This window comes from Diutina rugosa (genome assembly GCF_008704595.1).
Source record: "Diutina rugosa strain CBS 613 chromosome Unknown scaffold51_size91455, whole genome shotgun sequence".
Lineage (NCBI taxonomy): Eukaryota > Fungi > Ascomycota > Pichiomycetes > Serinales > Debaryomycetaceae > Diutina > Diutina rugosa.
The window spans coordinates 25,658-47,064 of record NW_022995171.1 but is presented as its reverse complement, the minus strand read 5'-3'; the positions used below and the strand labels follow the sequence as shown (position 1 = coordinate 47,064).

At 48.2% G+C, this 21,407-nt stretch overlaps 13 protein-coding genes across 13 annotated transcripts; 6 read left to right on the top strand and 7 right to left on the bottom strand. All coding sequences in view use genetic code 12, as the record gives it.

The window, feature by feature from the left end:
* Window positions 1-5: 5 nt before the first annotated feature.
* PPG1 (putative serine/threonine-protein kinase) lies at window positions 6-1,076 on the bottom strand (the record flags this gene model as incomplete). The annotated part of the gene is made up of 1 exon (XM_034157017.1): window positions 6-1,076. The coding sequence occupies one exon, from the start codon at window positions 1,074-1,076 to the stop codon at window positions 6-8; it is 1,071 nt and encodes a 356-aa protein (XP_034011036.1).
* A 246-nt stretch (window positions 1,077-1,322) lies between these two features.
* DIURU_004172 (bifunctional 4-hydroxy-4-methyl-2-oxoglutarate aldolase/oxaloacetate decarboxylase) lies at window positions 1,323-2,057 on the bottom strand (the record flags this gene model as incomplete). Its single annotated transcript, XM_034157016.1, has 1 exon — window positions 1,323-2,057. One exon carries the CDS (start codon window positions 2,055-2,057, stop codon window positions 1,323-1,325), a length of 735 nt encoding a protein of 244 aa, XP_034011035.1.
* Window positions 2,058-2,226: 169 nt separating this feature from the next.
* On the bottom strand, window positions 2,227-2,904 carry DIURU_004171 (uncharacterized protein; the record flags this gene model as incomplete). Its single annotated transcript, XM_034157015.1, has 1 exon — window positions 2,227-2,904. The coding sequence occupies one exon, from the start codon at window positions 2,902-2,904 to the stop codon at window positions 2,227-2,229; it is 678 nt and encodes a 225-aa protein (XP_034011034.1).
* Window positions 2,905-3,061: 157 nt separating this feature from the next.
* RPA34 (DNA-directed RNA polymerase I subunit) lies at window positions 3,062-3,715 on the bottom strand (the record flags this gene model as incomplete). The annotated part of the gene is made up of 1 exon (XM_034157014.1): window positions 3,062-3,715. One exon carries the CDS (start codon window positions 3,713-3,715, stop codon window positions 3,062-3,064), a length of 654 nt encoding a protein of 217 aa, XP_034011033.1.
* A 1,247-nt stretch (window positions 3,716-4,962) lies between these two features.
* On the top strand, window positions 4,963-6,426 carry DIURU_004169 (uncharacterized protein; the record flags this gene model as incomplete). The annotated part of the gene is made up of 1 exon (XM_034157012.1): window positions 4,963-6,426. One exon carries the CDS (start codon window positions 4,963-4,965, stop codon window positions 6,424-6,426), a length of 1,464 nt encoding a protein of 487 aa, XP_034011032.1.
* Window positions 6,427-7,543: 1,117 nt separating this feature from the next.
* Window positions 7,544-8,143, bottom strand: DIURU_004168 (uncharacterized protein; the record flags this gene model as incomplete). Its single annotated transcript, XM_034157011.1, has 1 exon — window positions 7,544-8,143. The coding sequence occupies one exon, from the start codon at window positions 8,141-8,143 to the stop codon at window positions 7,544-7,546; it is 600 nt and encodes a 199-aa protein (XP_034011031.1).
* A 1,425-nt stretch (window positions 8,144-9,568) lies between these two features.
* On the bottom strand, window positions 9,569-10,447 carry DIURU_004167 (putative pyridoxal kinase; the record flags this gene model as incomplete). Its single annotated transcript, XM_034157010.1, has 1 exon — window positions 9,569-10,447. One exon carries the CDS (start codon window positions 10,445-10,447, stop codon window positions 9,569-9,571), a length of 879 nt encoding a protein of 292 aa, XP_034011030.1.
* Window positions 10,448-11,215: 768 nt separating this feature from the next.
* Window positions 11,216-14,137, top strand: SEC12 (Sec12p; the record flags this gene model as incomplete). The annotated part of the gene is made up of 1 exon (XM_034157009.1): window positions 11,216-14,137. One exon carries the CDS (start codon window positions 11,216-11,218, stop codon window positions 14,135-14,137), a length of 2,922 nt encoding a protein of 973 aa, XP_034011029.1.
* A 235-nt stretch (window positions 14,138-14,372) lies between these two features.
* On the top strand, window positions 14,373-15,593 carry RAD18 (E3 ubiquitin-protein ligase; the record flags this gene model as incomplete). The annotated part of the gene is made up of 1 exon (XM_034157008.1): window positions 14,373-15,593. The coding sequence occupies one exon, from the start codon at window positions 14,373-14,375 to the stop codon at window positions 15,591-15,593; it is 1,221 nt and encodes a 406-aa protein (XP_034011028.1).
* A 71-nt stretch (window positions 15,594-15,664) lies between these two features.
* DIURU_004164 (uncharacterized protein) lies at window positions 15,665-17,026 on the top strand (the record flags this gene model as incomplete). The annotated part of the gene is made up of 1 exon (XM_034157007.1): window positions 15,665-17,026. The coding sequence occupies one exon, from the start codon at window positions 15,665-15,667 to the stop codon at window positions 17,024-17,026; it is 1,362 nt and encodes a 453-aa protein (XP_034011027.1).
* A 355-nt stretch (window positions 17,027-17,381) lies between these two features.
* DIURU_004163 (uncharacterized protein) lies at window positions 17,382-18,452 on the top strand (the record flags this gene model as incomplete). Its single annotated transcript, XM_034157006.1, has 1 exon — window positions 17,382-18,452. One exon carries the CDS (start codon window positions 17,382-17,384, stop codon window positions 18,450-18,452), a length of 1,071 nt encoding a protein of 356 aa, XP_034011026.1.
* A 220-nt stretch (window positions 18,453-18,672) lies between these two features.
* DIURU_004162 (ATP-dependent DNA/RNA helicase) lies at window positions 18,673-20,343 on the top strand (the record flags this gene model as incomplete). Its single annotated transcript, XM_034157005.1, has 1 exon — window positions 18,673-20,343. One exon carries the CDS (start codon window positions 18,673-18,675, stop codon window positions 20,341-20,343), a length of 1,671 nt encoding a protein of 556 aa, XP_034011025.1.
* Window positions 20,344-20,389: 46 nt separating this feature from the next.
* On the bottom strand, window positions 20,390-21,013 carry DIURU_004161 (uncharacterized protein; the record flags this gene model as incomplete). The annotated part of the gene is made up of 1 exon (XM_034157004.1): window positions 20,390-21,013. The coding sequence occupies one exon, from the start codon at window positions 21,011-21,013 to the stop codon at window positions 20,390-20,392; it is 624 nt and encodes a 207-aa protein (XP_034011024.1).
* Between the last annotated feature and the right edge of the window lie 394 nt (window positions 21,014-21,407).

Genomic DNA, 21,407 nt, shown 5'->3' with positions numbered 1-21,407 from the left:
GGACGTCACAAAAAGTACTCGATGTGTTTTTTGGCATAGAAGTCACCATAGCCACCGTCTTCGTCGTCGGTGCCGTTCACCAGCTTGCCGTTGACGGTATCCTCGTCATTTTCTGGCGACGCTTCGAAGATGTTGAAATACTGGCCGGGAAGCGCCTCCACGTAGTGGTCACTTAAGACCTGAGGAGGGGCCGACTCTTTCAGTTCGTAGTTACTGTGGTGAATTTCAAGCACACTCGCCTTGTTGCCACATCTGTAGCAGTAGTTGGGTGCCAGCCACACCGTCACGCACTTGCCTTTCCAGTACAGCGTGTAACCTTCATTGCAAAGTTGGTGGGCGCGGATAAGCTGAACCAAGTCGTTTTCTCGACAGAATTTGTTGATGACATCCAAGCCAAAGAGGTAGCCCGCACCCCGAGGCAGTAACTTGAAATCCATGATCTCGGTGTCGGGGTCCAGCCACACCAAATCAGCCATGACGCCGTCATGGGGTATCTCTTTGAACCGATCGATGGCTCGGATTTGATCTAGTTGTTGACAACTGGGCAGAAGACCTCCGTGGACGGCGAAGAGACGACCATCAATTGTCGCCGCCAACGGGAGATAGTCAAATAAGTCGGTGATGTAAGCCCATACGTCAGCACACCCACCATACTTATTAAGCACTTCGGTGTAAAAACCGTAGTTGGTGGTGATGGTCCTCAGTTCGTGGTTGCCTCTAATGAGAAATACTCGGTCAGGGTAGCGTAGTTTAAGTGCAATCAATAACAGAATCGTTTCCACCGAGTAGTAGCCACGATCGACGTAGTCTCCGAGAAACAAGTAATTGGTATTCGGCGGCAGCCCCAGAATCCGGAATATTTCCAAGAGATCGTGGTACTGGCCATGGATATCTCCCACCACCGCGATGGGAGTCTGTAACGACATGATGTTGGGCACCCCGAGGAGCTCGGTTTTAAGCGTGTGACATAGCTGCTGGATAGTCTCTGGCGGTAATAGTTTGGGGGGATTGTTCCCCAATAGCTGCTCCAAGCAGTGGTCGAGCTGGGAGATCGGTATTCGATGAGGGATCGTCATCGTCACCGTCTATATGTGTGGGGGGCGCGTACGCACTATGTTTACCACCGCTCCCCCGTGGCTGCAACCAAATGATAAAAAGCCTACAGCACTGGGATATGACTGAATAAAGTCTGCGGTGTGTGAAAGAGAGATATTTTTATTTAAGTTGTGGCAAACTCGTTTCCCATCAGTCAATGGAAGTAAATATAGCTTAAAATGCAATTAGAACAATCTACCCAGATACCATCTATTCATTCGTTCTACTTAGATCTTCGACCGCCAGTACTTTTGGGCCTCGGCCGCGGGACGCCCGTTCTTGATGTCTTCGGCAACCTTGGTATCGGCCTCGACGCGTTTCGGGATGTATTCGAGAATCAGGTCCAATTGGTCGTTATCTTCAACACGGACCATGCCGCCTTGATCGGCCATCAAATAATCGCCAGGGTTGATGGTAATAATTCTTTCCTTTTCGTTTGGGTCAGGAGACACGGTTCTGATTTGAAGAGGAACATTGATCCCCACCACCTTGACCACGGGGCCAGGAGCAGTGGTGCCCACCGAGTACGACCACACCGGGTAGCCCAATGCCTGGTGTTCGGCGACGTCTCTGACCCGGCCAAAGATTGCCAGCCCCAGAGCCTTGCGGTATTGCGCTCTGGTGCTCATAAGACCTCCGTAGAGAGCATTATTCACGGTGACGAAAGGAGCCTCAAGGAGCTGGCATTCAGGGGGAAGAGCCAACACCACAAACGCATCTTCGGGAACTTCATCAATGTACAGTTGAGGCACGGCGGGACGAGGGTCCAGCTTGGGGGCGTACAATACCGTGTACGCCTTACCAATGGTACTCACTCCCCGAGGGTTTACCGAGCGATTGAACAAGTTAGGCACGAATCCCCCGTCCTTGCTGCCATGGTGCACAAGCGAATCACTTAAGTCACATGGCAGGTATTTTTCGAGAAATTTAATCACCTCTTTTACCGTTCTTTTGGTGGACATGGTTGTGAAGTTCGGCAGGAGCCGGTCTCGGCTTTTTCCCCTTAAAACCCGGGGAAGGTGCGGTGTGCACATAAACTGAGCAACTCCCTACCCTGTACCCTGAGCCTTTCGTCGAACTGATCTACCATGGATAACGTCGATTAATCTATATTTACAAGGGGTGTCGGCTTCACTCGACACTGATGCGCAGCTTCAACTTCTTCAATCTCTCCTTATCGAAGCGGTCATTGTCTTCGGCTTCGATTCTCCCCAGCCCCGTAGCCCGGTGGGTGAGTTCGCCCTTTTTGGGTTCTTCCTTCATCACCACCACCGTTTTGGCCATACTGAACCGCAGGAGATTGTCCACCATCTGCGGCTCAAGCCCATAATCGTCCGCTACTTTAGCGGGGGCAAAGCCATCCCGAAGGTCGCTGACAATCGCCGAGAGCGTTTGCGGGTTCACCAACAGTTTCGCCGTGTCATGATTGTGCTTTTGTGTTTCCCCTTTATCCCATAATTGTTTGCGATTGTTGAGCTGGCGCAAGGATAGCGCATCGGCATTAACTTGGGGTACCAGGATCAGGTTCACCTGTCGCCCAAGCCTGGTCACGGAGTCAACAAAGTCAGTGTCGTATGTAGATGTGCCTTCAATCTGAGGGTCGAAGCCGTCTTTGCCGGGAGGCGTCACTGCAGTGTTTGGCGGGGCATTACCATGTTTGTTCTGGAGTTTTTGGGTAAGCTTAGCCGCATCGAACTGCGGCGGTTTCTGAGGTTCAAGCGGAAGCTTGGGCGCCTGCTTCGCCACTGGCTCGTAGGCTTTGGATATGGTTTTGCCTAACTGCCGCTGGGTCAGAGCTTTGTTCCCCATTAATGACGGATCTCTATATGGTTGCCTGCGGTGGTGCGAACGAAAAAGGGTGAGAGGGATTGTTTGGCAATGTACAATGAATCACCAAAGATTACGCCTAATACAAGATTTGAGTCTAATCATAAACCTTTTTTTGCTATCTATTATACAATGGTCGTTACTTTTGCTTCTTCAGCTTCTTCTTCTTTTTCTTCTCCTTGTCCTTGTCGCCCAGCTCCAGCTTGTCCTTTTTCAGCTTCTTAGTGGATTGGGCGTCTTCAGTGGTGTCAGCACTTCTCTTCTTAGATGATTCCAGCTGAGCGGGTGCCTTGGCTTCTTCGAAATCGTTGGCGTCGTAGCCAGTGGGGAAATGTCTCATGCGGAGGCCTTCGACTTCTTCGACGTCCTTTCTGGGGACTCTGGCGGCGTCAAAATCAATCTTAGGGATGCTTACGGTCTCTCTAATGTTGTAGAACCGGTTGATCTTAGCCGAAGTCGACACCAACCCACCTGTCTTACCGCCGGCCAATACGGTGTATTTGGAAGGGGCGTTCTCAGTGGTGAGCAATTCTTCGTTAACGGTGTAAGTAACATCATTTTGAGTGAATGGAGTGGGACCCTTTTTAAGCGAAGTGGCTGTGAACGATACAGGCAACTTTTTAAGTTCGTTCATGTCGAACCCTTTCGGCGCCTTGATGAGCCATATTTCCTTATCCTTAGCGGCTTTGGCAAAGTCAGCGCCGAACTGTTGGGGCTTGAAACCCTTCGGAGGCTCAAACTCATCGTTTTCGGAGTCGGAATCCGACACGTATTCCTTGCTCTTAATGACCATGATGGGATCCTCACCCTCTCATCTCATCGCTGTCGCACCCTAGGTGCTACCGTCGCTCTCACGTGTGCAAAACCACGTGATGCAAGTTCGCTCTGATGTGGTCGACCCGCTCACAAAAACCGTACCGCGAATAAACTACCGACAATTCCAGAACATAAGCCCCCTAACCATTGCCTTTCACCGCGTCCTTACTAATGAGGGAACACCAGCCTCCGCTGCTGCCACTGGGAGGTGCCATTTCTGTGGCTTTTGCCAAGAGGTCAACAATACAACAATGAAACACGATGGGTGTCGAGATGGTGTGTCGCTTTGTGTTGAGCATTAGTCCCCATGGAACAAAGTAACCACTAATAATGATGTTTGCGGTTTTGTGCCGTCCGGTAATTGATTAAGGCCCGAACGCCGAAAAAGCCTTCTTCGCGTTTCTTGGGAATTCCGAATCCGGTATCGGAGCCTCTTTTGATGCGAGAACCTTGATAATGCCTGATGGCTAGTGATGAGCATCACCGAGTACTGATAAGAAAAAATTCCATCGTGATTTTGATGCGTCACTAAACGTAAATGAGTGTTGCTTAGTACAGATTAGTTATCTACAAGATCGTTAGGGATCGATCGCGAGCAAAACAAAAGATATGTTGCGGGGATGTACATCTGACCCATACCGCAGCATGCCTGTGCTCATATCAACCCCCCATGTACCACGCAGGTGGGTCGGCAATAGCAAGCTTTGGTCGCAGATATTGGCTATGCACACATCGCCGAGATGGAATTGCCTTAGGGAACGCCTCCCCCGAACTCCTTCATCCGAACCAAATGGATGGCAAAGGGGGATCTCATCACTGTTAGTCTTTTCGTATCCTCAAGACCCAGAGAATCTGTGCTAGTGGAAAAAAAAAAAAGCCGGGCTCGAGTTACCATGCATCTGTCGCGTAAACACCAGACCCTCAGGTTTGTTTACGGGGCGTGGGTGGTATTGTTCTGTACCCCAACAGATGCCTGTGATGCCCGTGAAGATGCATCCATATGGAACGACAATAGCAGAAATTTCGCACAAAGTCGATGGGGAACAATAGCCGTATGCATAAGGCTATTGTTATGAGTACGAGACGTCTGCGGTTCACGCGTTTAGTGCTATGCATGCAGTAGCTAAATGCACCTAGGACTCGTTGGGATTTAACCCCACCTCGCTATATAAACTCGAAAACACCTTCTCAGGCAAACTAGTCTCTCGCTTTTACCCCTTTCCAATGAAGTTATCTGTACTCGCCGTGGCGGCGGTGGCCTCAGCCAAAACCACCGTCACCGTTTACAAGTGCTGCACCAAAGCCCCTGTCAAAACTGACGTGTTTGCTGACTGCTACACCGTGACCTACAAAGACAAAGACAACAAGCCTCATGTCACCACGGTGTACCCTCCCCTGCCCACTTCGACGTCGGGTAAGCCGAGAAAGAAGGCTAAGGTCCACTGTCACTTGGACGGCGTGTGCAAGACCACCATCATCCCTCCTCCTGACTGCACCACCACCACCGTGATCACCTGTCCCAAGAGCACTGGTGAGTGCCACACCTCGGTGCACACCAACCCTACGCCTACTGGCTCTGGATCTGGTAATGGTTCTGCTTCCGGTAACGGCTCCGGTAACGGCAGCGCCTCCAACACTGGTGGTTCTGGTAACGGCACTGGTAATGGTACCGGTAACGGTGGCTCCGCTTCTCAAACTGGCGGCTCGGGTACCGGCGTCGTCGCTCCCACTGATTCCAACTCCACCGGTGGCACTGGTGTTGTCGCCCCTACCGAATCTGACTCCACCGACGGCACTGGTGTTGTTGCTCCCACTGACTCCGAAGACAGTGCTTCGGGTTCCGCTACTGACACTGGCCGTGGTCCCACTACCGCCACTGGCAGTGTCAGCGGTGACGGCATCAGCACCTCCGACACCGGTGTCGTTGCCCCCGAAAGTGACTCTACTTCCAACACTGGTGCTGTTGCTCCTGAAAGTGACAGCACTGATTCCGGTAACGCTACCCCGACGAGCGATGTCAGCTCGACTATTGCTCCGTCGTCCACTTCTGAACCCACTTCGTCTGCCGCTCCTTCGTCGTCGCCCACTTCTGAACCCACTTCGTCTGCCACTCCTTCGTCGTCGCCCACTTCGGTGACCATGCCTCCCTCGTCGTCGTCGCTGACCCCTCCCTCGTCGTCAGCTTCGTCGCTGCTGGCTTGCCCCACCGCTAACTTGGACGCTGAGATGTCGAACTTGACTGGTGACACTAAGACCAAGGCGGAAAGCATCTTGGACTTCCACAACCAGAAGCGTGCTCTTCACGGCGTGTGCCCTCTTGCCTGGTCGGACACTCTCTACCAATTCGCTAAGCAATTGGCTGACGCCAAGCTGTGCTCGGACTTCTCGTTGACTCACACTGCCAACAACCCTTACGGGGAAAACCTTTCCATGGGTTGGGGTAACGACTTCTTGAAGGGTCCCAACGTGTGGTACGAAGAAGGTAACAACTTGGACTGGTCCAACCCCAGCGCCATCCCTTACTCCCACTTCTCGCAAATGATCTGGAAGTCGACGACCAAGTTGGGTTGCGCCTGGAAGGACTGTAACGCCCAAGGTAACGGTTACTACCTCGTGTGTGAGTACGACCCCAAGGGTAACACCAATGCCAATGGTGGTAAGGTGGCCAACATCTTGCCTCCTGTTTAGTTAGACTTGAACTTCGGAAAAACTGCTTTGTATTTGTTTGTAAAATTAATTGAAAGTTTTGTACTATGATTTGTCAAGGTTCTGATTGTTCACCTTCCTTCAGTGGTGTGTAATGATGATAATACGAAACCGCATTGCTCGAGACATTATACATAAAAATAGCTGCCCAACTATAGGATCCCAGTATTTCAGCATTTCGGTTCTACTCTTGATAATTCTCCTGGCCTTTTCGTCTACAATTCATGCATCCAAGTTTCGATTCCTCTGCATCTTTGAGGTTATGAATTTCTGTTTGTAATTCATGACCTATTTTGTGAGGCTGAGCTTCAGTTGAAACGGTTCGTGACGTTAACGCAGTGTTCTTGGTCCACCTTTGTTTGCTACTATCTACTTTGAGCGTCTCAGCCTCTAGCAATTCTCGTATTATCGCTGCGCCACTTTCACTTTATGCATCAAGGGTCGTATTCAAAAGGGACCGAACTCAGGAATTGAGAATTGCAAAATGTTATTATTGCCCCGTATGCCCTTTTCATCAATATGAATTGATGGTGTCTCGTTAGCCATCCTTGAAATATCTTCGCTGGGCAGACAAAACCATTCATGTTATGCTTGTTTCTAGTTCATTTGGAGCGCAAAGACAATACGTCGTTTTGAGCCATGACTATGGCATAATGCTAGTGGTCAAAAAGTCGTATTCATCCAAATATAGCAGCCAACAATTTGCCATCTTATCCGACTCAGCCGTGCTAGAAGGCGGTCTAGAACCGTATCAAACTCGTATTTGCGATGGATCCATCAAGATGTTCCTCATCTTTTCAGATGATGAGACTCACTGTTCTGGAAAACTTAATGGATGGTAAAGATTTTTCGAATATGGCCTACGCACCTCCGATTCATTATGAGCATCGACAGATTGTGATAGTTGTTACAATGGAAGTTATGCTCGAACATGTATCCAGTAAACACAAGTATATATCCATAAATCTAATAAAGCAAAACAGAAATGAACCGAATGGCCAGTACACCCCGGAAGTGTAGCTGACCCGTTCATGGCTCCCTCGCCAACCACAAATTGCCGAGTTCACCGAAGAATTGAAAAGGTATCGTCATAATTTCGTTACAAGCGGTTCCACTTGTTCAGGATCCATCTCTTGACCTTTTGCACGTTGGTGTCCGAGGTGTAGTTGATGGTAGCGTCAATTTGGGTGTGCAAAACAACTTCAATCCCCTTAGTGTCGTCGGGGCATGACGAGTCGCCAGTGTAGATGGAGTATTCGAAGTCTCTCCACTTTTCTTCATCCCACTTTTGGCCATCGTTGAGGTCAGGGCACACTCTGAACTTGTTGTTCTTGGCCTGAACCAATTGCGACTTGGAGAGAGCAAAGTTTTGGGTAGACTTGTCGTTACCCGAAGCAGCCTTCAATTGACCTTCACTGTCAACCTGGATGTTGGTTTGCGAAGGAGCCTTACCCAGAGTACCAGGAACATTGAGAACATAACCGGTCAGAGCCTTGACACGGCCGACAAAGGCATCATCGTCGGTCAAAAGCTTCAATTGGTCACCGTCAAACTTGACCAATTCACTTTTCAAGGGAGTATCTTCCTCCGTGCCTTCAGCAATGAGCGAGAACATGGGCGAAGTTTGTTGGTAGACTCTCTTGTAGAGAGGCACCGCTTGAGCAGCAGCGAGCAAGGAGGCGAGGTAGATGATTTGCATGGTAGGATCGGTTTCTTTGTTGATGAGATGATCTGCTGGGCATCATGGTCGTTTATATAGAATGGCGAGTTCTCACCCCCTTCGTATGCAGGGCGAAGTCACTATGCATGGTGGACCCAGCATTCGTTTTTCCCCATTGGGGAGTACAATCGTGCAATTAGTGCTATATAAACACTACAATAAACAAAGTGATTCAAATACCACATGATGTACTTTCTTCTGAGAAGATTGACTCCAAGATTGTGTTCATTATTACGATGGTAAGCCCTCCCATCGTCGGACAATTTGTTCGTTGCCAACCTCACCTTGATAGTTTCCGAAAATAATTTTGCGCGCTGCTGCGGCCGAACTGTCAAGCGACAGGGTGACCAGCCACCATTGTCACGGAACGAAATGTAAATATAGAACTGGTAACCAAACATTCGTGATGTGGTCATAGTACTCCATACATACTCGTCTATCAATGCAATCAATATAGCTACTCAGGTACAAAACATTGGCAAATCTAAAGTCGCATAAAAAGCTAAGAGAAATTCCTTAGTGTCAGGACGTTCGGAGTCCGACCCCTGAGTCAACATGGAAATTAAAATGACAAAGACTACACCAGAGTCGATCCTTCGAGGGAGATTACGTCTAAGCCTTGCAATTGCAAAGCCTTGTCATTGCAAAGCCTTGTCATTGCAAAGCCTTGTCATTGCAAAGCCTTGTTCAGAAGCCACACAAGCCCACTTCTATTTTTGTCACTTCGTATATCATGATTGTCATGAAACTAGGCTCACAACATTTTGTATGATGATCATACAAATCAGTTTGCAAAATCAGGGGTCGAAGTTAGTTTAGCCACGTGCACGCAAAACATGAGGCTGAACCTGCGCCCACCTTAACATTTCCGAATTAGGTGAACCAGGCTTATATTGACGCAAGCCAGCAATTACGTACATGACGTGGGTCACCAGACGCGTAGACGTGTAGCAAAGTGGTAGTTGTCGAAGTTGTAAAGAGAAATCTGTTATTGACGTACAATCCAAATATGGAGACGATTCTTGTCTCGTCACTAATGTATCTTGCATGCAAAAAGCAAGTTCAATGCAGACAGTGATCTAGCAAAAACAATGGACGAGTTGGGAATCGAACCCAAGACCTTTCGCATGCTAAGCGAACGCTCTACCAACTGAGCTACACGCCCGATTTTCAAAAACGTGGTTCTGGTGAAATTATATTGTAGCATCTCTACGCAAATTGCGCGCTTCAGGGGTTTAAAACTAGTAAAATTTTACATTCTTTACTCAAATAGTGATTTTTAAAAGCCCCGGAATGATTACAAGTCAGAAACATTCGAAAATAGCGTTTTATTTCAGAAAAATCATCACGTACTCTCCCTTCGACAAACGATAACCATAAATGCTTCTATAAACTTTCTCATATCTATGTAGTGGTTTCGATAATTTTAACGTTCTTCACTCTGTCACGGTAGTCAGCAACGTAGACTTCTCTCAGTCCCACTATATCCAAATCACGGACATATTTGGTCTGAGGATCTTTCGATTGAGCTTTCGTCAAGCTTCGTTGTAGAACTTCTGTCAACTTGATCAAAGTATCGCCCAAAATCTCGGGGGTAAGCCGGTAATCAGTGTAGTAGTAGTTATGGGCCAAGATAGCACAGAATAAATCCCCCAGTCCTGAGAAATGACAAGGAACCTCCTCAATGGGAATGGCAAACATCTCAGATGATGAGGCTCCGATCAGCCACATTTTGCCTTCAAGTATAACCAGAGAAATCACCAAATGCTTGACCTTATACTGCTCAAAAAACTTGATCACTGCTTGCCGCAACTGTGACCACAGATCGAATAATTCTCCCACTAACATTTCGAACTCGAACTGATTTGGAGTGACAAGACTCACTCTACCCAGTCGTAATATATCTTGATACATGGGGATCAATTTTGATTCAACGTATAGCTTTCCGTTATCACCCAACACTGGATCCATCAACCAAGGAACGTCAAGTGGTTTCAACTTGTCGATGATCACCTGAAGAGTTTCTGCAGTGGGGGCATACCCTGTAACAAGCAAATGATAGCTGTTAACATTGAGAATGTCTTCAAGCCCTTCGATGATGTCGGCAACTGCCGAGGCGGGAGTCTTCGAACCTTCAAATGAACCATATCCTGGGTGGTTTGAGAAGTGTGTTGTATTGATGGCATCAGCATCCCAACCACAGTATTGAAGGGGGAAGACTATAGCCCGGTTGCCAACATATCCATGGACCACATGGCTCAGGATCAGGAGTAGTTGAGGCATCCACTGCAAGCGTCGATGGAAAGGCTAAAAAAGCGGGGTGCGGCACGGACAATACCGGTGGCGGGTGAAACGGTTGCAGGTAACCTCTAGTATACACCAAGATCTAAAGACGAGCTCCTTTTGACTTAATAAGTTCCTACATGAGATTTGAATCATCGTGTTTTGAATCGTCGATCCGATGAGATGAAGTAGACGTTGATGACTCATCAATTTTGGGCAATAGCTACTACCATACCGAAATATCGATTCAAACAAAAAAGGTATGAGATGACTTTCAAATTTCACATTCTTTTCCTGATAGCTAGTCTTTACTGACATCAACTTTATGGCTTGCACACACTATCTGAAATCAGCCTTGTTAAGCGAGTGTTCAGTCACGCGGAACGTTAGCTGCTACGCGCTCACTAACATTAGCTCACAGATTAGCTTCCAAGGCTACCATTGCTACCCACCGGTGGCTTTGCTTGCTCCACTTGCCAAGCCACCAATTGCTATATATAGCCAACTGCCTCAGCCCACAAACCAATACTAGTTACTCAATGCACAACGTGGCAATGTTTGAAGCCTGGAATGCCATTCGTAAGGTATTATTGCAACAAGAGATAGAAGAATCTAACAAAATTCAATTGTTATGATCCCAATTTGTAGCTCTTCTCTAGTTAATGGAACATTGTAGCCGTTCTCCACTGGCGCCGGTCGCGTCCTGCGTACAACAGGCACCACCCTTACAACCCAGAACGATCTACTGACGTGTTCATCGAGCAAGCGATGTCTCTCAAACAAAGCGTCACCCTTGACGTGGGCTACCCCGTGTATGGTGCCAAGTACATCAACAACCTGACACTTGTTGTCACCGGTGGTGGCGGCAATGGCAACCACGGCATCCCTAACAAGATCACGGTGATCAAGGTGCTGTTCCTGGTGAAGGATCCCCAGCGGAGATTGCAGAGATTCCGGGAAATCACCTTACCTCCCGACGAAGATTGCCCTCAATGTATCGACGTTGCCATTGACGTCGATAGTGACGACCAGGGCCATGCTGTCGTCCTTGGGTGCAACCAGCTGGCGCAACTCATCTCCCTGATGAACATCAACAACAACTTACGAAAGTATCTGTTTACGAGCGACGAGCACTTACGGTTTGTTGACGCGGCTCAGTTGGAAGAGAACGCCGGCGACGTCGGCGTCTACCCTAAGATCGTGAGAATCCTGCCACGAGCCACCGTGGGGGCGCTCATGACCCTGGCCATCCCGTCCAACATCATCTTATTTAATCCTGACTCATTGGAGGTGATTGGAAAAATTACCAGTGGTCAGGAGATCCGTGATTTCGCTCTTTCTAGCGACGATGACGGTAAGTCTCTTGCCTACGTCACCTCCAAGCAATTGGTGATTTGCCAAACGTTAAGTGGACAAACTTTATCAACCTTCGATCTTGGAAACTTGCAGCTCCGTAAGGTGCGTTTCACTGACGCAGGTCATGTCGTTGTGGGGGCTCTGGCACCCAAGAAGGGGGCTGTTCTCGCTATCGTCAACACTAAGCTGGGTAAAATCGAGAAGCAAAAGGTAGTGCTGTCGAAATTTAATAACATCACTGCTATTGACGTTCATCCGCAGGCGAATTTAATTGGCATCGCTGGGAACGACCTCCTGGTGACCATCGTCAGATTGCTGGATCTCGCTGTTCTTAAGAGCTTCCCCAAGCATCATCCATTTGCAATCACTCTGGTGGCATTCAACCCTCGCGGTACTCAATTGGCGTCGGTGCTGGCAGCGAACAAGGTCCATGTATTTAAGATCCCCCCTACCTACGCTCAACGCACAGGGTCCACCATAGGAACTCTCTTCAACTACTTGGTTATGATCTTGCTCATTGCGGGGTCTGCCATTGTTGTGCAAAAGGCTCACGAGACCGGACAATTGCAAGTCATTCAGTCGGAGGCAAAACGATACGCTGAGATTTACGGGCGTGAGTATGGAGCGTTGGCTAAGGCATATGGATCTGAAGCTTTGGTTCAAGCCAGAAACTTTGGTGAAAAGGCTGTGAACAGAGCTCACGAAGAATACGATAAACGTTGGGGCGCTGCGGCGAGGGCGCTGATGGAGTCCATCAAGGCTTTGACTCTGGAGTCAGATATCATGAGTGAAACCTCCATTGCCGGCACTGAAGAAGCTACGTGGGAGACACTGACTGTTGAACCTCTTGAAACGGTCCAAACTGAAGTGGTTGAGAAATTGGCAACATCGATTATCCCTGAACCTGTGGCTAGCGAGGAGATTAAGATTGAGGAACCCAAGGTTGAGGAACCCGTGGCGGTGGAACCGGTTTCAAGTGAAGAAGTCAACGTGGCTGACCCTATTACCGCAGAACCTGTTGCTGAATCGGTGGCTGCTGAAGTCCTGTCAGTGGCTGAACTGGTAGCTGAACAAGCTGAATCTGTGGTTGAACCCGTGATTGAACCAGTGGTGTCTTCTAGTGAGCTGATTGTGTCTGACATTGTCGACTCAGCCTCATCTGTTTACGAGAATGCTCAATCCGTGGTTTCCGATGGCACTGAGCAAGTGGTGTCACAGGTTACCGATGCCGCCTCGACCGTCCAAAGCGCGGCGGAGTCAGTGGTAGAAAATGTTTCAGAAGTCGCGGGGTCGGTTGCTGAAAACGCTCAAGAGGTCGTCGGCCAGGGAGCTGAATACGTTCAAGAAAATGCTCAGAACATTCAAGAGCAGGAGGCCTCAGTGGCGTCAGTTGCGAGCTCTGAAGCCACACTGGTTAGCTCGGTTATCAGTGAAGGTGTTGAATCTGTGGTGGCTGGTGTTGGTGACGTTGTTCATCTGGCTAGTTTGGTTGCTTCGTCCGTTGTCTCCGAAGGTGAGGTTTATGTTGAGCAAGCCACTTCGATCGTTGCTGAAAAGGTCGAAGACGTGGCCGACGGTATTGGTCAGATGGTTGGCGATGCCAAGTCTGCAGCCGAACTGGTCGTGGACAACATTGGTGGGAACGCTGAAGCGGCGGCGTCTTATGTCGTTGAAGGTGCGGCGCTGGTGAAGTCTGATATTGAAGCTGGTGCCGAATATATCGTGAACGACGCTTCGCTGGTCGTCGAAGAGGTCAAAGAGACCGTCGAGCTGGTAACTTCGGAAGTGTTGGAAACCGTTGAACCTGTGGTGGCTGAAGGGGTCGAAAATGCTGAAGCAGTGGTTGGCTCCGCCCAAACGGACGCCGAACGGGTAGTTGAAAATGTTCAAGAGTCCGTGGTTCTGGCTGTTTCTGAAGTGACTGAATCTGCTGTTCTGGAAGCAACCGATATTTCTGAGTCCGTATCTCTGGTGGCATCGGCAGTTACCAATGAGGTTCCTCCTGTTGAAGCTGTGGTCGAGGAAGTCGAGCAAAAGCTTGAACAGCAAAATAAACCTGCGGCTGCTGATCCCGTTAAACCCTCCACTCAGGAAGCTCAACCGGTGCCCGAGGCCACCCCGGAGCCATCAGTAGAACAAAAGGCTGCTCACCCAGCTTCAGGGGAGCAGGTTGAATCGGAACCTTCTGAAACCATTTTTGTGGAGGAGCTTATTGAGGAATTAGTGGAAACCATACAAGTTGAAGGCCAAGAGCCGCAAGTTGTTACAAAGAGGGTGACCCAGGCCGTGACTCACACGTTAGCGGCAGACAAGGAAATCAACGACGAGTTGTAGTATATATAGTCATAATAACTGGGTATTTAGACTGATTTTAATTACAAGATTTTAGACGTGTTACCGCTGCTACATTTCAACTACTAAATCAATAAAATGTATAAAGTTATATACGAGGTATTAATTATACCACTTCTCTCTTTGCATTATTAGAAACTGGGTTTATGTTTCATCGACCTGACTCGCCCCCTCCTGTCATCGCCATCGAACGCGACGCGCGTACCATTAACCTGCCATGTCTCGATTCGCCGCTGGGTTGGACCTGGTGACTGATCCCAGCGACTTCAACCTATCGCGGCTTCCTCAGCTATCCCAGTTCGATGCCCTTGCCCGATGCTACATTTGTAAGGAGCTTTTTCGAGGTCCTGTGGTCACCAGTTGTAATCATACCTTCTGTTCCCAGTGCATCCGCCAGCACCTCATGGCCGAAAGCAAGTGTCCATTGTGCAAACTGGAAGTGTACGAGTCTCAGTTAAGACGTGATATTGTGTTTGACGAGTTGGTCGACATGTATCGCCTGCTTAGACCGCGTTTACTAGAGTTGCTCATTGGAGACGAGGAAGTCACGGAAACTAAAATAACGACAAACCACCAGGACCAACATCTACTGGATGATTCGATTGAAGTGGTGGGTGAGCTAAAGAAACGACATGTTGATTCAAGTGATGACGTCGAAGTGATCGGTGAAACTCTGCAGTGTCCAGTATGTCAGCGATCGATGCCAGCAGATTTCATCTCACTGAAGCATCTAGACATGTGTCTTCGGGGACTCGGAGACCAGGCTCTTCCCAAACCTTCGGCAAAGCGAGCAAAGACTAGTCGAGGTTCGATCCTGACATTCTTCCAACAGAGTCGTACGCCACCGCCAACAAGGGCAACCGACTCTTCCCGCGAAGCTACCAACTCCCCTGGGAGTGATGATCGCGCTGAGCGGTTTATCCTTCAGGCGGCACAGCATAATGTGAACGACTCGAAACGACTTCATAAACTCGATTTCAGCTCCACCAGCACCCCCCGTTTAAAAGAACGCCTAGCTCAGTTGAAACTCCCTACGCTGGGAACTAGGAACCAATTGGAACTTCGCTATAACCAATATCATGTGTTGTATAATGCCAACCTCGATGCGATTCATCCCCAAGATGATAGAGTGTTACGGCATCAGCTCCGCCAATGGGAACAATCGCATCTGGCGTTTCTGACATCTAACACTACGCTATTTGATTCGCATAATCTGCTGCTAAGCCATCGTAACATCACAGATAAGAACTTTCTGGCAACCGAGTGGATGCGTGCCTATAATGATGAGTTCCGTGAGTTAGAACAAGCCGCCCGCAAACTGATGAAAAACCAAACTACCCTGCCATCAACTGAAGGTGAACAAAATAGTGCATCTAACGCCGTCTCAGAAACTATCGCGGAACCTAAATCCGCGGCATTGCCCGATCCACCACAGTAGTCTTCGCGCGCTACCATGCATGAATGACATATTTCGAGGAAGCGCGATGATACATAGTCGCTGCCCAGGCTATGGCAGGTGATGACTACTACACCACCTATGAAGCTGCCCTTGCTGTGGTAGCCACAGGCATGAAAAAGGCCCGGCTTCCATACAATATCCTTGTGCTCAACTCAATCTTGGGCGGCATGTTCTTTCTGACTGGGGGTATGCTTCAGATAATGATCGAGGGCAATCTACCGGGAATCAATGCCAACAACCCCGGAATCGCTCGTATGTTGAATGGTTTGTTTTACCCCATCGGGCTTTTCTTCGTGGTTCAAATGGGGGTGGATTTGTTCAACTCCAACATCTTGTTTTTCACTGTGGCTAGCTGCCGGAAGGCGGTGACGATTATTGACTTGATTATTGCATGGATTACCAGTTACTGGCTCAACCTCGTGGGGAACATCTTTGTATGTTATATTTTTGTACACTTTCTGGGTCTGTTTGACGATCCAAGAGTGGTAGAATTCTCACGACAAATCGTGGACCAACGAGCTAATACTCCATTCCATCAAACGTTAATCAGAGGTATTGCAGGTAACTTCTACGTGTGTTTGGGTATATACCTACAGTTGCTTGCCCGGCCGGTTCACGTCAAGCTTCTCATGTTGGCGCTCCCCTTGTTCACCTTTGTGCTGTTGGGATTTGTGCACCTGATCGCTGAAATTACTGTTGGCATCATCGGTCTCATCAATGGTTGTAACACTCTGGTGGGGAAGGTTGCCTATAACTTATTTTTACCAGCCCTGATTGGGAATATGATTGGGGGACTGGTATTTGGTGTGGTGGTGGTTTGGTATCTCCATTTATACTCGGTTGAGCTCGATGCTAAACGACTCAAATTGCCTAGGCTCGGGGCGAAGGACGTCCAGCCCAATATCTTGATGGACTCGCGGATTGTTCGTGAAGAGATGCCCGCTACTGCGGCTGATCCTACTGGGGATGAGCGTGTGGATGCGTTGTATCACCAAGCGGAGAAGCTTTCTAAGAATGAAGACCATCCACCGGAATTGGCCCGTAAAGCTACGGGGGCTCTGCGGCGAAGCATGGCTCTGTTACGGCGCACCAAACTGCCGCGCAATGTATTTCCTGTTGCGGGTATGGCACCCGCAGACGAACGTGAATTACGGTTTGCAGGTAATGAAGATGATGATGATGACAACGATAATGATGCTGACTCAGCGGACGCAGACTTGTTTGGCGAAAGGATCAGGCGATATGTGACTGGCATTCGAAATAAACGTAAGCTGATCACTCACCAGGACATCGAGCTGCATTTGAATCAATCGTTTCAACCCCCTTCCAGCACCGTACGGCTGGATTCTCCAGTTGTGAAACCCGACCGCGACGTGCCGTATGAACCTTCAATTGACTCGTCGCTGTCATAATTTTTATCTTGCATAGAGAAACCGTTTATCTAACGGTTGTGTAATATAGCATAATGTCCAGGGAACGCACCCTGCACATAGTAATTAAATGACCCTCCTTAAATCCCTAAACACATAAACACTCCAACAGATGAAGTCTCCTCATCGATAATTTCAAGCAAACGTTCCAGTGCAATTGAAACATTGCCGGAATTATGTTGTCCAGACTTACTCTGTGGGCGATATTTGACCTGAGAGTGGCTTGCATCTCATGTGTTAGAGCGGGGAAGGAATGGTCAATGTCGCTCCCAGGGCTCGTAGTTGAAGCGATAATTTCGAGTATAACCAGGGGCAGCCTTAGCCCATTTCACCACACATGTCTTCGACGGTTTCAGACAGTCCGTATGGGGAATTCAACTTGAGTCGAGCTGGGTTCGAATCATTTCTCAATGGTGAAATTGAGACTATCTTGGATGACAAAACCAACGAAGGCTTGGAAGATGTCTTGTTGAGACATGGGTGTCTCGTGATGGCACGAAAATTGGCGTCTTGCAAGCCGTCACCTGCAATTGACCACCACAAAGATTATCGTCTTGAATGCAGCTTACTTGAGCAAATCCAATTGCCTTGTTCACAGCCGTTAGTTGATGTCGTCGACAAATTTGGACCTTTCGATGTGTATGGCATGCAGTTATATCCTCGAAGCATTGGGGCTATCATGAATCACTATTTGTTAATAGCAATCTCTCTGGGTCAAATCAATCGGGATCTGCTACGGACCACTGTCATCAATTGGAGTAACACAGCATCAAGAAGATTCTTGAAGGAAAGAGTCCATCAGTTGGTTACTCGCTTAGCTGATGATATTACACTTAAAGCGCCCGTGGCTGATGGGTGGGAGGAACTCTCTGTTCGAGCCCCAATTCTGCTGGTAGGCTCTGTTGCTGCTCAACGCATTGCTAACCTTCAGGAGTATGGGTGCACCGTATCGGCTCATTTAGAACTGGTAATCGAGGCTATGAAGACACTCGACGACTTATCGCAGTATGATGAATTATCGTTCGAGCAGCTTCAACTACTTAATGAATACGTCGGTGATGAGTTTACTGTCGTGCTGGTGAACCCAAAGTTAATGGAGGAAGCGTTTCACGCCACTCATGACCATGTTTACAAATACTACTCGGCAGTAGCCCGCCAGTTCCAAAGCTATCTGTCGCTTCCTCGATTTGACACTCAAGGCGACCCTTGGCAATTGTACCTGTTGTGTGACGGAAACTTGGTGGGCCCGTTCAAGACTGGTAAACATCTGGAACGGTTAGCATGGATGTTGGGATCTGAAGATGCAGACGTTACATTCCCTCTTAACGCCTACGTCAAGCTGTCACAAGGAAAGAGCCGTGAAGATTGTATTCTCGACTTTTATTCATCATACCTTGAGGCTCAATAGTATGTAATGTCAATTTAAGGTTAATTCATATTTTTGCAATGATCCAAAAATGCCTTCAAAAAGTTTGGTAAATGTTTTAAACTATCTCATCTGAAACGGTGATTTCAAAGTTCGTATGATTAGTACTTTTTATTTTAATTCTATAATGGTTCTCGGACCTTCTTTGTGGAGTACGTAGGCATCTCATCTCATCTCCGCGCGCAGACCGATAAGCTTAACCATGTCGACTGTTGCCCCCAAAGCTTACGTTGACGAATCGGCGTCATGGAAATCGTTCAAGCTTGATCCCAGACTCACACAGGCGATTGAGCGAATGGGGTTTGAACACCCCACCCTCGTTCAGTCCCTGGTCATCCCCCTCGCCATTGATGAGAAGCGCGATGTCATCGCCAAATCAAGCACTGGTTCGGGGAAGACTGCAGCCTATGTCATTCCCATCATAAACCACTTGTTGACTACCCAAGCTAAAGGCATTCAAGCCATTATTTTGGTGCCCACCCGTGAGTTGGCAGTTCAGGTCACTCAATACATCGAGAAAGTGGTGATGTACTGCGGCGCCTCTGGTAAGATCAACACCGTGAATCTTGGGGCCAATCTCAGTGATGCTGTGGTCAGACTGATGCTTGTTGGTAGACTGCCTGAGATCATCGTTGCCACCCCGGGTAAGCTTATCAAAACTCTTGCTGCGAACAAGCTGGAGCTTCCTCAGTTGTCGCAGACCGTGTCACAGTTGGTTATCGATGAAGTGGATCTTATAGTGTCTTATGGCTACATGGACGACTTGCAAACGCTCTCTCAAGAATGGTTACCGATCAAGAAGAACTTACAAACCTACCTTATGAGTGCCACTATTAACGATGATGTTAATGAACTAAAACAAAAGTTTTGCACCAAGCCAGCAATTGTGAAGGTCAACGACAACGTTGGCCAAACCAACTTGGTTCAATACTACGCCAACACCACTGAATTTGACAAGTTTTTGTTGGCCTACGTCATTTACAAGCTTAATCTTATCAAAGGTAAGCTGATCATTTTTGTTAACAATATCGACCGAGGGTACCGCCTCAAGCTTTTCCTCGAGCAATTTGGCATTCGCTGTTGCATTCTTAATTCCGAACTTCCTATCAATTCGCGTCTACACATTGTCGAGGAATTCAACAAGAACGTGTACTCTTTATTAATTGCTACCGACGAGTCTAACGACGTGCAAGAAGATGAAGATGCCGACGAAGAAACTAAAAAAATCAAGAACAAGGGCGAATACGGGGTATCGCGTGGTGTCGATTTCCGTAACGTTGCGTGCGTGCTCAACTTTGACTTGCCGACCACTGCCAAGGCCTATGTTCATCGTATAGGGCGTACCGCTCGTGCTGGCAAAGCGGGGATGGCGTTGCTGTTTGTCATTCCTCAACTGGAAGTGGGCAAGCATAAGGTGGCAGGATTGCCGCTGGCAAAAAAGGATGAAAAGGTTATGCGTAAGATTGTTAAACAACAAGAGAAGAACGGGTTTGAAATCAAGCCATATCAATTTGACATGAAGCAGGTGGATGGTTTCCGTTACCGTCTGGAAGATGCTTTCAGAGCCGTCACCTCCACTGCCATTCGGGAAGCTCGTGTGGCCGAGCTTAAGCATGAGTTGATAAATTCGGACAAACTTAAGCGGTTCTTCGAGGAAAACCCTCAAGACATGGCCTCATTACGACACGATAAAGAGTTGCACCCGTCGCGGGTTCAATCACATCTTAAACGGGTACCCGATTACTTGTTGCCTGAGCAGGCAAGACAAGACCGGGGCAAGAACATCGGCTTCGTGCCCTTCCACAAGCTGACACGGAAACACCGTGTTGGCAAGAAACGTGGGGGAAAGAAGCGCGATGTGTTGAAAATGTAGTCGGGGTTCTCGAGTCTCTATTAATAATACATGCAGTCATCGCCGGTCAAGCCAACTTCGATAAAATAACGTTCCATACTAACGTAGCCAAGCAATTTGCCGGGAACATTAGCAGCGGGTCCAAAAACCCAAATGCTAGAATCAGAAATAATGGCCAAAAGCAGTAAGACCATCTTAAGCTTCGGAAAAACGCAACGTGAGTCTGTTTGGTGATCTCTCCGTGTTCCCATAAGGAGTTCAAGATATTAAATAATAACTGGAACATCGGGGCGCCGACAAGTTGGTCGAGAAGCACTCGATGCACCGTTGAATCAAACGTTCGAGTGACCAAGTCAATCCACAAGGCTGTAAAACAACCGTTGATCATCCCCCAGGTGATAAACTTGAGTATCCGGTTGTACAGCAACACATGCTTGACGTATTGGTTGAAAGTTTGCGCCAAGGCGGCAGTGCCAGCACCCAACAAAATGGGCGAAAGCAATGGGTGGACGACCTTTATTTTGTCGTAGTTGGTGTAGATGGCACCCGTGAAACACGCTTCTGCCAATATAATGGCGATCACCTTCCCTCGCGACGCTTTGGCCGACCGCGGCGTAAAGTAGTTGCCTGCCTGAGCCAGAGCTGCCTCTGCCTCCTTTTCGATGTCCTTATCAGTCTTCTCCCTGGCCATATGATGAGGATGGGGGGCCTGTTATTGACACGCTACCTAGATCTCCACTAGCGCGTGTGCGAGTAGGCACCACCGAAAATACCTTGGTATCGCCACGACAGCGTGGCTGAGAATGTTATTGTTGGGAGACGAATGAAAATGACGAAACTTAGTAAACTAAAGCCGCAAAGTCATCATGGAGAAGCAAATGAACATAAAACATTAATAAATGAATGAGTCTATGTTTTATGGATTGTTGGAATCGGTAAATTTAATTGAAGATGACAGGTCAACATGTGTGAGACGATGTTATACGACAGGCTGAAAAAGATGGGATTGAGATTTGATGGGTGACCGAACTGAGCAGAAGCAAGAGTAGTCAAGAGAAGCTGACATCATTCCAAATATTGTAATG